The sequence below is a fragment of the Eucalyptus grandis genome, chromosome 11 (assembly GCF_016545825.1).
Source record: "Eucalyptus grandis isolate ANBG69807.140 chromosome 11, ASM1654582v1, whole genome shotgun sequence".
In the NCBI taxonomy this organism is placed as follows: Eukaryota; Viridiplantae; Streptophyta; class Magnoliopsida; order Myrtales; family Myrtaceae; genus Eucalyptus; species Eucalyptus grandis.
In genome coordinates, this window is record NC_052622.1 from 9,203,425 (window position 1) to 9,219,559 (window position 16,135).

At 41.0% G+C, this 16,135-nt stretch overlaps 2 protein-coding genes across 2 annotated transcripts; both read right to left on the reverse strand.

Moving 5' to 3' along the window:
• Window positions 1-219: 219 nt before the first annotated feature.
• Window positions 220-1,840, reverse strand: LOC104424718 (1-aminocyclopropane-1-carboxylate oxidase 1). The gene is made up of 4 exons (XM_010037208.3): window positions 1,636-1,840; window positions 1,278-1,504; window positions 853-1,186; window positions 220-738 (listed from the first exon to the last, which is right to left on the reverse strand). Exons 1-4 carry the CDS (start codon window positions 1,738-1,740, stop codon window positions 442-444), a joined length of 963 nt encoding a protein of 320 aa, XP_010035510.2. The 5' UTR covers window positions 1,741-1,840; the 3' UTR covers window positions 220-441.
• Window positions 1,841-14,149: 12,309 nt separating this feature from the next.
• On the reverse strand, window positions 14,150-15,789 carry LOC104424714 (1-aminocyclopropane-1-carboxylate oxidase 1). Its single transcript, XM_010037203.3, has 4 exons — window positions 15,424-15,789; window positions 15,072-15,298; window positions 14,647-14,980; window positions 14,150-14,532 (listed from the first exon to the last, which is right to left on the reverse strand). Exons 1-4 carry the CDS (start codon window positions 15,526-15,528, stop codon window positions 14,236-14,238), a joined length of 963 nt encoding a protein of 320 aa, XP_010035505.2. The 5' UTR covers window positions 15,529-15,789; the 3' UTR covers window positions 14,150-14,235.
• Between the last annotated feature and the right edge of the window lie 346 nt (window positions 15,790-16,135).

Below are 16,135 nucleotides of genomic sequence, written 5' to 3' on the forward strand. Positions count from 1 at the left end.
AGTTGGGTGCTTCATAAATTTTGAGAGTTCTTTTTTTCCATTTGATGAAGCTGTTGAGTTAGTAGCTGTTTTATCGACATTTTGCTCATTAACGAGTTATTTCGCGATGCTCACCATCCTTATAATCAATAGAAGCCTTCATTGGGTTAAAACAATGGTTTAAGTTATTAGATAGTATAAAACCAACTAATGGAGGGATCATTTCCACATGCCATAACATTCAACATTTCATAAATAATCTTACACATAACATTATAATTGCTAACGCGACACATAGGGTGACCGTTCAATAATTTTCTCTCAAGCTTGTCAAAGGAAAAATATTCTTTCCAACCATCGAAAAATTCAGAGTCCTTTCTTACCAAAGAGGACTCCCATATATTTGCATTGAAATCAAAGAATTGCAACCTTATTGAAGAAGAAATCCCCAAATTTCCCATATCAAGCGGTTGCAATTGACTCCAAATTGGGGCTCGACTCCATAGCTTTCATGGCTTGGAACCTTGGCTCTTTGGCTTGGAACTTGAGAGCAGCATACAATTTCATGTAGTCCTCAAACACGAACTCCGGATAAGCTGCTTCGCCGGCCTCCTCTGCCTTGCTCTCCACAAGGGCCGGTGCCGGATAGATCACTGCGTCGCTGCCCGGGTTGTAGAATGAAGCTATGGACATCCTATTCCCATCGGTTTGAGCCACCACCCTATGCAACACACTCTTGTACTTGCCATTGGTTATCACCTGTTATTGATTTGAAACAATCTTTCAATTTCAAATGCCGAATGGGATATTCTTGTATTAAAGGGTGATGGTTTTGTTATATTGTGTAAGCAGCAGCGCGATTATGTATGTTACCTCAATTTGGTCTCCGAGGTTGACAACGATAGAGTGGTGCATCGGGGGGACGTCGACCCACTGGCCGTCCTTGAGGAGCTGCAAGCCGCTGACCTTGTCATCCTGGAAGAGCAGGACAATGCCGCCGGCATCAGTGTGGGCCCGGAGCCCCTTGATCAGGTCGGGCTTTGGGCACGGCGGGTAGTTGCTGACCTTGGTGCCGAAGTTCGGTCCGTTGGACCCGTGGAAGGCCTTCTTCAAGTAGCCTTTCTCCAGGCCTAGGTTCTCACACAGCAGGTCCATGAGCTCCTCCGCCAGCTTCTCCAAGTTCACTGCAAACTCCTTCATGACTTTCCTGCACATCAAATGGTGAAAGGTCGTCATCGATAGATGCGGAGTGGAATGCAGCTTTTCATCTAAATTGATAAATTATCGTCATCAGTTACCTGTAGTCATCATCGAGATCTGGGATTTGGGAGATGTTGGATACGGGGAGGTGCTTCAAGTGGAAGGTGCTTTCCCAGTCCAAGTCATGGACCTCTGTCTCGACATACTCGAGGCCCTTGCTCGCCACCAACTCTTTGAACCTCTGCTCCATGCACTTCTTGTAGTGTCCCTTTGTCATTCTCTCGACCGTGTCCATCAGCTCTGGTGGAATCCCATGATTCACCAGCTTCATTTGGTCATTTCCCAAGGCATCACAATCCAAAATGTTAGACCCACTTTATCAAGCATAAATATAAGTGAGAGAGAGAGAGAGAGAGAGAGAGAGAGAGAGAGAGAGAGAGAGAGAGAGTTTTGTACCTCAAAGAAGCCCCAGTTCTCACAGGCATCTTTGATCTTGTCCATGGTGATTGCTCTCTGCTCACCATTCAGGTTCTCCATGTTAATCACTGGGAAGTTCTCCATTTTCTCTCTAGAAGCTGAAGTGAAACCTTGCTTCTCTTTTGGTTGCTCTCTCTCTCTTCTCTCTCGCACAGAATGAAGATAACGCACTTGCTTGTTTGCCTTGGCTTGTCTTGTGCATTGGGCTGTCTGGTGGGTTCCCTATTTATAGTAGTTTTTTCCTACTGCACAAGAGAGGATTTCCTTTACCACTTCTATGCTCACGTGCTGGGCGAACGAGGATTGAAGAGGATGGAAAATTACTAAAATTAAGAAATCCAGTGGGTCCCAAAGGTGGTGGCTTTGGTCAGCCTGCCTTGTCCAACCATTTCTCTTGCTCTCCGGATTTTGGACCCCACCTTGGTGGTGGCTAAGATACCTTTTCCTTTTTCGCGTTTATTTGTTTCATGACATCAGCTAAATAAATGGGATTCGGTCCTTATTTAGAAGCGAGTGGCTCGTGCACATTTTCCTATTTGACATCACAATCTGTATGATAAACGTTTTGCTGTTAATTGGTTCCGTGGCTAGATGGTCCACATATGATCTTGCTCATCCGCATCGTCTTGCTAGATAAGATTAAGAGAGATTATATAAATGGGTCAATTGAACAAAAGTTAGGTAGCTATGATGAAATCGGAGATATTATTGGATGCTTTTAAGACATGATAATCCAATTCAATTGTTAGTTGTCACCACATTGATTTTAAGAGAAGAATATAAAAAGATATTCATGACATTTAAAAGTAAACTGATTTGATTGATTGTTGAGGGTAGTTTCTAGATTTTAACTTTGAATTTCAAAGGTAATTTTCTTGTCAGAATTTATGAAAGTTATGCTTGACTGTGAATATTTTTACATGAAAAAATCTATAGTTTTTGTAAACGATCTAATGTGCATTCTACATTTTATATCTCTAGCTCTTTGGGGCCAAAAGCTAGAAGTTGAGGTCAAGAAGCCGATGTATTTGATCTGACAATGTTTCATAGCAATCTCTTAGATGTGCCTACCCTAAATTAAAAGTGTTATTTACTTGTTGAAAATGTCGTTAACAGCTACCACAAGACGTGGAAATTGTCTGAGGGTTGTAGGCACTATCCTTAACTTAATCATATTGTTTGTTCTTCACATAGTGTAAAATGTGACTATCCTTCAACATTCAATAGGCATTTTAGATGGAATGCGAGCGGGATTTGCTTCTAAGCACAACAACCTACTTCTTCCAAAACATAGCAGAGTACACGCCATAAGAAAACAATACCCGACACGGAATTATAGTCGGTTATTGATGATATAAGAGGGATATCCTGACAGCAAAGGGGGCAAATGATGATGGGTTTGTTTGAAAGTCATGCTTCTTTAGGTAAAATCATAGAAAAAAGAGAGGAGAAATCTCTTTGGTCTTTGTAGTCGGCTCCAAAGAACTCGAAGTGGGAATAATATTCTTTGCTAAAGTTACGCTGCATGAGTAGAAAAGCAGTGGAGAAATGGACTGCAAAGGCAGTTTAAGTCATGTTCCGGCTACTTTTGGTCGTTTTCCTAATCCCCACCAACGACCCCCTCTTCTCTTTTCTTGGAGAGGCTGGTCGTCAGTGATTTGACCCCAACCTATTCATTTAGCAAAAAGCTAGAATTGAAGGGGAATGTTACTTGCAAACCTCGAAGCAATCGTGTTTTGCGTGGCACGATGTCTCTTTTTGTCCTTTCTGCAAGGTGGCCAAGCAAATTTGGGTTGGAATATGTTGCTGGACATCTTTTTAATTGTCATGTGCGAACTCCTCCATTTGGCAATGGTCCGATAAGTCTCCCTTACGCGTTCCACTGTGCGTCTTAACATTGTGAATCACGTGCAGAGTAATGTGAAAATTGGACGCGTTTCATATTTTCATATTTAACCAAAGCCGATGACCCCCGTGGCAGGATTATTACACATTCAAATAACGTCGTGTCTTGTCATGATTTCGATAGGCAATATCAGCTAAATAAATTTGATAGGAAAATTATCAAAATAATCTTAAACTTATTGCAATTTTTCCTATTCAGTCATTTATTTATTTATTTTTGGCCAATTGAGTCTTAAACCTTTTATATTTGTGTCAATTTAGTCCATCCGATCAATTTTAGCTAATTTGTGTTAATGTGGACACCATCCAACTAATGTTGATGTGTCAATTCTTTAATTTTTTTTTCTTTCCTTCTTCCTCTAGACCTTGTCAGCCACTCAGGAGGCTTGCCCTCACTAGAACTAGTGAGGCGAGCCTTGACCACCCCTGATGAGGCCTTGTTGTTGCTTGCGAGGTTTAGCCTCGCCCTTGTTGTCACCACACTATCTAACGTTGTGCTCGCCCAGCCATTGTGAGGCTTGCCCTCACCAGATTTGGGTGAGGGCGAGCCTCCTTAGTGCTTGGCGAGGTTGAACTCGATGGTCGTAGCCTTTGGTTGGTCTGGCAACTGTCTAGGAAGAAAATAAGAAAAAAAAAATTGACACATTGGCGTCCATGTCAATCTCGGATGGTCAGCGCTAGCTAGCATCCATATCAGTGCTAGCTAGTCAAAATTAATCGGATTGATTAGATTTACATGATGCAAAATGTTTAAAATTGAATTAGCAAAAAAAAAAAAGAAGGATTGAATTAGAAAAATTACAATAAGTAAAAGACTATTTTTATCATTTTCCCCAAATTGGACATCCCGCACTCATCGAAACGTATAAAGCAGCAGTATTTCACTGCCGGCATGGATAAGTTTCCCGTAATTCCACGCAAGTGATGAATGGTGAAACCAAACAATTCCCAAATATTCAAGATGATAATTGCAACGGGAAAGTACTGAAAAGAAGTAGAGAGAGAATGTCGGTTATGCAATGGCGAGAGAGAGTGGGATGGTGGGGTTGCGTTGGAAAAGGGTTCGATAAGGATAAAATGCACTTTCTTTTTCTCTCGTCTGTTCTTTTCTTGGAAGTGTATAGATGCACGTAGATGTATACAGGACATGCGATGCCATGTTCACATGTTAGACCACTTGATGAACTTGTGTGTCCCATTCTGTGTCCGCCAAAAATTGAAATCGACACCAACATGCGAATGGGTGCTCGTTCGACTGTTATTGAAGGCACTTTGTTGTTTCTACACACAATTAAATGACACTTATTTGTACCTTTTGGCATTTGAGTGTCTACCCATGCCAAGTTTTGATACTTGCGGTGTACTTTAACCTGCTAAGATGAGTAGAAGGAAAATTAAGGAGATTCGATTAAAGATGACACATTACATATATGAATATCGTGTGCATGAGATATTCTAATGTGGTCTGACCTTGATCAATTAGAAGTTCTTCTAATAAGTAGCGAAGATTTTTATGTTTTCTCAAAATCTGCTATGAATGTTGTGCATATTAGTATTAAAATTTGAGTGAAAAATTCTAGTAAATGGAGATATATCTTACTTGATACATTCAATAGCAACAAAGGTTTGTTTTCATCATAGCTTATTTTCAAGACTTTTTAATTGGATTAATCTGAGTCACCCACTCTGTGAAACAAGCTTGTGTAGTCGCGAATTCGAGCATGATGACCTTGATTGTTCTTCTTATTCTTTATACCCATATGAGATCCTTCTCGTTGCCTCTAGATGGAAAAATGGGAGCTGACATTCTCAGAGAAAACATGAACCGGCAAATTCTAGGAAAGAACATCTTTATGGACCATCTGGGAAATGAGCAGTTGGAGAGACTAAAGAGGTTAGTGGAGACTAGAAAGAGCCAATCAGGACTTACAATTCAATGTCTTCCACCCGTTTGATCGAATCAACGAATCCGATTTGCGTTCACAACCAAATCAATTGGAGATGGAGATGGAATTTTGGAACGAGTTCCTCTTGATTTTGTCCCCTTTTGTTTTGGTCTTGTGGGGGAATTGACAGCATGATGGGCCATGATGCGGTCGAGGTCCTTGGAAGTTGCTAAATTACAAAGCACGTCTTAGAGATTGTGTTGGAAGCGGCCTAAACCAAGGAATCCCTTAGATTTAATGCAAAATGGATCTTTTTCTATTGGCAGTCCACTGAAAATGAGCACCAAAGTTTGATGATAAGTTTGATGATAGGCTCAGGCATCTTGGCTTAACTCGTAACTGGAGAGCGATGAGCTTAAGAAGCATCAATTCTTAGGCCAATTGGAGGACAACGTTGTAAGATTTAACGATGGAGAAGGAAACTAACATGACTTGATATGTTTCATCTTATTTTTGAATGGATTTTTCATTCCCGACATTAATATATTTATAGCCACGATTTGGAAATTTCATGAAAGCCAATGCGACTATAATGCTACAACACAAGTTGATAGCTCTATGGAGAAAATTATTCATTAGTAGTAGTAAAATTGTTCAGATACATGTGATGATAAAGAGAAATCGGTGGAATTATTCGAGCATCCTTAAAACATCATGGGCTTGACAATTGACTCAATACCCTTCTAGGCCCATAAAGTTTCTCTGTAGTCTCACTTGGGGCTAATCAACAGAAGAGTCATCACTTGATCTATCTTGTTCATGTCTACAAATCTAATTAACATGGAAGCCAATACCAAAGAGTTGGCTAGTTCCTGGATCATGACATAATTAGACCTGATCAATGAGTGAGTTTGGACGGATAGAGTGAGGTATCCGGGCTAAAATTTATTTTGAAGGCTTGTTCGTGATATCCAACTTCTAGATAAAATTGTTGGACTCGGGTTGGCCTTGATGGATTGTTCGGAAAGGGATTTTCCTCACTTGATACCGCTCATTTTGTCGATTGAACCGATTTGGGGAAGGGGGAATGGCCTTCACCTCTCACCCAGTTGTTATCTCTAATCACAAGATTATTTTGACAATCCCCCTAATGCAAATGCATCATTAATATGTTATGTCGCATATAGTTTTTACACGAAATCCACCAAATTTAACATTTTATACTTTGATATATTAAACGAGATGTATACATTCAAAGGTTGGGTGCTTCATCAATGTCAAGAGTTTTTTTTTCTCCTTTTGACTAAGTGGTTAAGGTAGCTATTTTATCGATGTTTTGCTCATTACCGAGTTATTTCACGACTTTGTAATCAATAGAAGCCTTCATTGGGTTAAAGCAATGTTCTAGGCAAAAGTACAGCCCAAGTGCTAAAACTTGGCACGGAGGGACACTTGAGTGCCAAAAGTTTCCAAAGTGCTAAAATCGGAGCAAAATTGATTACTTAAGTATCAATTCGGCCAAAGTCCGGCCAAATTGCTGATGTGGCAATTTTCTGGCTAGGTGAGTGCAAAACGGCGTCGTTTTGCACGCTAACGTGGCTAAAAAAATGCAAAAACGATGTCGTTTTGTCTCTACGTGGTGAACAATTAATATAAAAGTTAATTTAATTAAATTTAAAACTAAATTTATTTAAAATATTTTTAAAAAAATTAAAGAACTTAAAAATGGAGGGGGGGCAAGGGAGGCGGTTGAGGGCTGAGCCCTCGCCGCCACCGTCGGGAAGGGTTGGCGACGGAGGGGGAGCCTAATCGACCGGTGGCGAGGGCTCGTGAGCCCTCACTAGATTTGAGCAAGGGCTGCAACCCTCACCCAAATTGTCAGCCCTGGCCGACTTGCGGTGAGGGCTCGCGAGCCCTCGCCAGATTTGGGGCAAGGGTTGGCGGCCTTTACCCGACCGGGCCAAGGGCCAAGGGCGTCGACCCTTGCCCGGCTGGGCCAAGGGCCGTCGACCCTTGCCCGGCTGGGCCAAGGCCGCCGACCCTCACTAGATCTAGGCGAGGGTTGTGACCCTCGCCCCAGATTTGGGCGAGGGCTCGTGGGCCCTCATCGTTGGTCGGCTGACGTCGCCGGCCCCTGGCTAGGGCTCGGTGACCCCGGCCGACGCTCCCCCAGATCGCCGGCCCTTCCCGGCGACGGCGGGGAGGGCTGCGAGGCCCTCGCCGCCGGTTGGCCGGGGGCGATGACGCCGGCCGACCCTCCCCTCTCCGTTGCCGACGCTTCTCGGCGGTGGCGGGGAGGCGGCAGCAATGAGGGCTCAGCCCTCTGTTGCCTCCCTTCACCCCCTTTTTTTAATTTTAAGTTTTAATTTTTAATTTTTTAAAATATTTTAAATAAATTTAATTTAATTTAATTTAATTTTTATATTTATTATTTACCACATTAGAGACAAAAATGACGTCGTTTTTGCATTTTCTAGCCATGTTAGCATGCAAAACAATGCCGTTTTGCACTCACCTCGCTGAAAAATTGTCACGTCAGCAATTTGATTGGATTGACACTTAAGTGATCCATTTTACTTCGATTTTGGTACTTAAGTGTCTCTCTCGAAATTTTTGGCACTTAAGTGTCCCTCCGTGTCAAGTTTTGGCACTCCAGGTGTCTGTACCTCCAATGTTCTAAATTATTAGATACTATAAAACCAACTAATGGAGGGGCAACGTTGAGCTTATGGTATAACATCAGAATTTAATCAACGACACTGCACTAGAGTGTAGATAGTCGTTGGTATCTAGTCAATGATGGGAATTGAGAAACTACAACTATGAAAACTAAAGTGCGATAAAGTAAAAATAAAGTATAGACATTTGATGTGTTGTTGGGGGGCTTTTTGATGGAGGACTCGCAATATTTATAGAGCAATTTGGTAACTGTCGAACAGTTACTCCTTTGGTAACTGCCTCTAACCTTTTCACACGTTCCTTTGCCTTCCTACTTTTCTCCACGAGTGCCTCGATCGTGCAGTATTGCTTCTTGATTTGTCGACAACAGCTGCATGACTTGGTCACTAAACAAATCACAACGGGAAATTATTGAAAATAATAAGAGTAAGAATGTAGGCAATGGAATGGCCAAAGAGAGGGATGGTGGGGTTGCATTGGAAAGGGTTCGATAAGGATAAAATGCACTTTCTTTTTCTTTCGTCTGTTCCTTTCTTGGAAGTGTATAGATCACGAAGATATATACGGCACATGCGATGCCATGTTCACATGTTAGACCACTTGATGAACTTGTGTGTCCCATTCTTTTTGTCAAAAATTGAAATCAACACCAACATGTGAATGTGTGCTCATTCGACTGTTATTGAAGGCATTTTGTTGTTTCTACACACACTTAAAAATAAGGGTTTTGATGTGGGTCTTATCACTATGTGATGATTTTGGCTAGATTGAAATGCTTATCAATTTAGAGTCTAGCAGGGTGTATTAATATTTGAGTGAAATAATTTTTCGCGAATTATTTTTCTAGACTTTCCCACATTTGGTTTGTTGAAAATGATCGATTAACGGAAAATTATTTACGGTCAAAGAAAAATACATATTCAAAATCAGGAAAATGAATTCCCTAATCTGAAAAGGGAAAAAACATGATTTCTCGTAATGTATTTTTCATTATCATGAAATCTTCTTCAAACACACTCAAAGCATCTTTTTTCTCTGAATGGAATGTTCTGACATTTAAATGAAAGAAATCAATAGTGTCTATGCTTGAAGAGTTGCTATGACAAACTAGCAAGACATTAATGGCCGAAAAGAAAACTAGCAAGATTAATCTGATCATGGAAGGTTGCACTGCGATCCTACTAGGGAAAAACTTATTTCAATCGTCCCAACAAGACAACGACTTGTCGATGTCATTTGACAAAATCTATTCTACACCTAGCAAATGATATATTATGTCTCAGCTAATATATTAAACTATTATTTGTTCTTGACTATGATCTGCTCGATATGTACCCACTCTCTGCTCGATAAACCCACTCTGACACATTGCTTAGCAAACCAACTTCCTAAACTGATCTTTGTAAGGGTAGCGCACACACAACATTTGTAGTCCGCGTGCTAAATATAGCTTAGGTTATACGCCACGCAAACTAACTTTGGCCCCTCATTTTAGACTTACCTATTAAGTCTATTTAAGTTATGATGTATTCATAGACTATGTAAGTGGATGTCAAATTTTTCTATGACCCAAAAAATAGAAATTTGGCATTACAGCACCTGTCACGAAATTTCCAAGGTTTTCCTTGTCAAATCAAATAGGTCTATTCTATACCAGGTCCACCTTGTGCATCAAATGCATATTATTAGGATTTAGGACGAGAGCAACTTGAACCACGCAATTCTCACACCGTAAGCTCCTAGGTAACTAAACAATTTATGACATAAGCGACCTTGTTTCTGTAGCATCAACTGTTCACAATTTTTTTCCCCAAGATTTCCATTTGTAATATCTGAATTTTTTTTCCTGAGACGGCTTGCAATCCTATCATTTCATTTCTCCATTCAAAGGATTTCTTCAGCAGAATGGAGAGGATGTCGATCCTGATTTTTGGAATTAATCAAAGTGGATCTCAAAATTTGCTCATGTATACAAGACTCGACTTCATTCATCATCAATGACTTAATCACGTCTCTAATTAGGACCAGTCCTCTTCGTGATGATGAGCTCATAATGCACGCATGCGTAGGGATGAAATTCAAGGTGGCTTTACATTAAACTGCTTGGAAATTTTTCTTGGCAACAAGCAATCGAATCATTTGTGGGGAGGTAGTAGACCTTTCCTTGTCATTGACCTGAATTTGCTAAAAGCGACATGCTGTTGATTACTCCAGAATAATACAAGCACTGAAAAGAATAATTTAAAGTGTACTTATATCAATGTAAATACTAGCGGTGTGCAAAATATCTGGGAACCGCCCGGAACCGGACCGGAACCGCCCGGAACTGGCGGTTCTTGAGGGAACCAGTCCGGTTCCCGGTTCCACTTATGGGAACCGGTGGGTACCGGTCCGGTTCCCGGTTCCATGGGCGGATCCGCCCGCCCGCCCATCCGGACTGGACCGGAACCTTTTTAATATTAAAAAAAAAAATTACTAAAAGAAATCCTAGATCTCATCTCACTCCCTTCGTCTTCGGCTCCTAATCCTATCACCATTTCGTTGCGTCTACTTCTCCCGCAGTCCGCATCTCCACGTACTTAAATTTGATTTTTCTTTCTTTGACTTGCTTTGATGTCACGTAATCATTCTATGTTGAAAACCAAAATTATTTCGCGTCAAGATCAGTTCCATGGATCCACCCGGGAACCGGACCGGACCGACGGTCCGGTTCTCGGGTGGATACATGCAACAAACGGGTGGATCCCAGTTCCAATTTTTCGGAACCGGTCCTTAGCGGGCGGTTCCCGATTCTAGGTCGGGAACCGCCCGCCTAGACCATGCACACCCCTAGTAAATACTTCATGATGCGTAGATTAAGAGAAGATAATGAAATTACAAAAAGGGTCCAGTTGCTTCAAAAGATCGTTAGCTGAATCGATTGGTGAAGGTGTCATGCAAAATGTCGGTACAACTCGTGTTGGTTGCATCCATGTGAAAAAGAGTTTTGATTAGGAATTTAATTGATGATTTAATAGTACTATAGAAGAACTTTGACCGTGCGAGTGGTCTTGGTCTTGCAATTTGACGAGTTATTTTTCTATTGAGGGCCGTTTACGGTTCATGGGGCCGGGAGGGGCAGCATATTCTCATGATTTGAAAACTGCACGTGATTTTTTTTTTTTATTTATTCCTTTTTCCTTTGCGGTTTCTTAACAGAAATTCTTGAAACCGTCGAAAGGCTACATGGAATTCCAGTCAAACCCCGAGCTCGCGAGTCTTCTACTAAGAACAGAACGACAGGGGTGGGAGGCCCACCGAAGCCCACTCATGATGGGATTTGAAAGGTTTCATGAGACAATTTGGGCTCTGTTTGGTAACCGATCAAATAGTGACTATTTTTATTTTTATTTTTTTACTTTTTTTCTTGAAAAAAAAAGAATAGAAATCCGTTTGGTAACGTCAGCTAATCCTTTTGTTTTCGGTAATAGAATCAAGAAGTTAAAAAAAGTTACTTCTTCATTTCCGAGAACAATTGAAGAATAAAGCAATTTTTTTTTTCCTTTTTTTTTTTCTCAGTAATGGCCAATGACTAACCATATGAGACCTAGCAACCTCACTAAGGCTTGGGCCGATGAGGCTCCCTCGAGGCCAGTGCTAGCTAGAAGAAGAAGAAGAATTGGAAAAAGAAGAGAAAAAAAATATAATAAAATTACTTACAAATTAAAAGAAATTCTAAGTCATAAAAAAATGTAAAGGTCATACTAAACACATTTCAACTCTAGAAATAGAAAATTTGTATAATTACCAACGGTTTCAAATACTCGGAAACTCATATATGGAACAGAATTAGAAAAAACTATTTTCAAGTATAAATTATTTTCGAGAACATAATGGTTAATTAGAGTTCAATGTGGGGCCCCGTGATGCTATGAGCAAAGCATGTGAGCATTTTGAACAAAGTTCGATTTTTCTCTTGATATATGCAATTAAGAGGAGCAAGTCAAGCAAAATTGTCGCATGATTTGATTCAAAATGACATGATACGTATGTGAACATCGTGAGCATGAGCTATTCTAATGTGATCACACCTCGATTGACTTAAAGTTCTTATAAATAGCAACAAAATGTATGTATTTTTAAAATATGCTATGAACGTCGCATATTTTCTCCTCCTTGAAGTCCCTCGAAATTGAAATTCTAGTAAATTGAGATATACCTTACTTGATATAGCCATTCGTAACATAGTTCTTCTTTTATTTTTAATGCCATTAATTAGATCAATCTATACCTCCCAATTCAACCGTATGAGAAGAAAACCTTGCCCCTTTTGAACAAGTTTGCAAAATCGTGGATTCGAGCATTGGGACCTTTGATTGTTCTTCTTATCCTTTTCACCTTGAGAGATCTTTCTTCTTGCCTCTTAATGAAAAAAAAATTGGGAGCCAACATTCTCAAAGAAGAAATGAACCCGCATATTATAGGAAAGAATATTTTATGGGCCATCTTGAAAACGAGCATTGACAGAGTAGATGGAGAGACCGAAGAGGTCAGTGGAGACCAAAAAGAGCCAATCAAGACTTGCAAATTCAACGGTCGAATTTATCAAGAGTGAGAACAAATTGACATGACTTTGATTTATAACACACATCTCTCCCCCCTCCCCCACAAAAAAGCAGACTTTTGATAAATAATAATTATAAGTTTTGGGTCAATGAGCCGGTCGATCACGGTTTGTAGTGGATGTCAGTTGCCCATACCAATGCGTGGCCAACTTGTCTTTGAATTGACCCGTTTGATCGAATCAAGAAATTCGATTTGCGTTCACATCCAAGTTAATTGGAGATGGAGATGGAATTTGGGAACACGTTCATCTTGATTCTGTTGCCCTCACCAACCGCAACCCCCACCCCCCCGGGGCCCAAAATTTTTTTTTTTTTTTTTCATATTGTTTTGCTCTAGTGGGGAACTGACAGCATGATTTTGACGGTCCAAGATGCTGTGGAGGTCCTTCCAACCTGCTAATTTACAAGCACGTTTTAGAGATTGTGTTAGAAGCAAATCCAGGGAAATGAGCATCGAAGTTTGATGACAGACTCGGGTATCTCCAAGCTTAGGTAGTCTTGATTCTTAGGCCAATTGGAGGATATCACTGCAAGATTTAACGAGAGAAAAGAAACTAACATGACTTGATACGTTTCAATTTATATTGAATAAATTTTTCATTATTGCATCATTGATATATTTTTTTATGATGATATTGAAATTTGACAAACAGCCAATGCCACTACAATCTTATGACACGAGCTGATAGCTTTAGGGGGTAAATTATCTATCTATAACAGTGAAATTGTTTAAATGACACATGATGAAGAAGGATGGGTAGAATTATTCAGACATCCTTAACATCATAGGCTTGGTAATTGATCTAATATGCATCTAGGCCCATAAAATTCCTCTGTGGTCTCACTTTGGGCCAATTAATGGATCAAGAGTCGTCACTTGTTTTGTGTTGTTCATGTCCACAAATCTAATTAACATGGAAGCCAATACCAAAGAATTGGTTGGTTCCTGGATATATGACATAAGTGAACCTGATCATTGAGTGAGTTTGGATGGGTTGAGTGGGGTATCTAAGCTAAATTTTTTATTGTAGGCTTGTAATCCACCAAATTTGGCGACTTATACTACAATATGTTAAACAAGATGCGTACGTTCAAAAGTTGGGTGCTTCATTAATTTCATAAAGTTTTTTTTTTCCAGATTAAGAGGTTGTTGTAATTATTTTATTGATATTTTGCTCAAGCACATTGTTGAGTTATTTTGAGCTGCTCGCCATCTTTATAATCAACAAAGCCTTCATTTGGTTTGGGTTAGAATGATATTTTAAGTTATTAGATACTATAAAACCAACCAATGGAGAGATCAATTGCACATGCTATAACATGCAATATTTCATAAATAATTTAACATGTATCATGTCAAATACTAACGCGACAATTTTCCTCAAGTTTGGCGTAGGAAAAAATTTCCTTCCACGACAAAAAAATTCAGTCCTTTCCAACCCAAGAGGAGTATGTGGGTATGACGACATCTTTTGCATGCAAAGAATTGCAAAGAATTCCCCAAATCAAGCGGTTGCAATTGGCTCCAGGCTGGGGCTCGACTCCATGGCTTTCATGGCTTGGAATCTTGGCTCTTTGGCTTGGAACTTGAGAGCAGCATACAGTTTCATATAGTCCTCGAATACGAACTTTGGATAAGCTGCTTCGCCGGCCTCCTCTGCCTTGCTCTCCACGAGTGCCGGTGCTGGATGGATCATGGCGTCGCTGCCCGGGTTGTAGAATGAAGCTATGGACATCCTGTTCCCATCGGTCTGAGCCACTACCCTATGCAACACGCTCTTGTACTTCCCATTGGTTATCACCTGTATTTGATTTGAAACAATCTTTCAATTTCAAATGCCGAACGTGATATTCTTGTATTAAAAGGTGATGGTTTCGCTATATTGCGTAAGCAGCAGTGCGAGAATATATGTTACCTCGATTTGGTCGCCGAGGTTGACGACGATGGAGTGGCGCATTGGGGGGACGTCGACCCACTGGCTGTCCTTGAGGAGCTGCAAGCCGCTGACCTTGTCGTCCTGGAAGAGCAGGACAATGCCGCCGGCATCAGTGTGGGCTCGGAGCCCCTTGATCAGGTCCGGCTTCGGGCACGGCGGGTAGTTGCTGACCTTGGTGCCGAAGTTCGGCCCTTTGGACCCGTGGAAGGCCTTCTTCAAGTAACCTTTCTCCAAGCCCAGGTTCTCACACAGCAGGTCCATGAGCTCCTCCGCCAGCTTCTCCAACTTCACCGCAAACTCCTTCATGACTTTCCTGCACATCAAACGGTGAAAGGTCACCATCGATAGATGCGGAGTGGAATGCAGCTTTTCGTCTATGTTGATAAATTCTCACCATCAGTTACCTGTAGTCATCATCGAGATCTGGGATTTGGTAGATGTTGGATACGGGGAGGTGCTTCAAGTGGAAGGTGCTTTCCCAGTCCAAGTCATGGACCTCTGTCTCGACATACTCGAGCCCCTTGCTCGCCACCAGCTCTCTGAACCTCTGCTCCATGCACTTCTTGTAGTGTCCCTTTGTCATTCTCTCGACCGTGTCCATTAGCTCTGGTGGAATCCCATGATTCACCAGCTTCATTTGGTCATTTCCCAAGGCGTGACAATCCAAAATGTTAGACCCACTTTATCAAGCATAAATATAAGTGAGAGAGAGAGAGAGAGAGAGAGAGAGAGAGAGAGAGAGAGAGAGTTTTGTACCTCAAAGAAGCCCCAGTTCTCACAGGCATCTTTGATCTTGTCCATGGTGATTGCTCTCTCCTCACCATTCAGGTTCTCAATGTTGATCACTGGGAAGCTCTCCATTTTTTCTCGCTAGAAGCTGTAGTGAAACCTTGCTTCTCTTTTGGTTTCTCTCTCTCTCTCTCTCACAGAATGAAGATAATGCACTTGCTTGTTTGCCTTGGCTTGTCTTGTGCATTGGGCTGTCTGGTGGGTTCCCTATTTATAGTAATTTTTTCCCACTGCACAAGAGAGGATTTCCTTGACCACTTCTATGTTCACATACTGGGCGAACGAGGATTGAAGAGGATGGAAAATTACTAAAATTATGACATCCAGTGGGTCCCAAAGGTGGTGGCGTGGTCAGCCTGCCTTGTCCAACCATCTCTCTTGCTCTCCGGATTTTGGACCCCACCTTGGTGATGGCTAAGATCCCCCTTCCTCTTTCGTGTTTATTTTTTCATGACATCAGCTAAATAAATGGGATTCGGTCCTTATTTAGAAGCGAGCGGCTCGTGCACATTTTCCTATTTGACATCGCAACCTGTATGATAAACGTTTTGCTGTTAATTGGTTCTATGATCTCGCTCATCTGCATCGTCTTGCTAATTTTTTTAAAATTAAATCCTATACTTATGATAAGATTAAGAGATCATATTATATAAATGGGTCAATTGAACACAAATTAGGT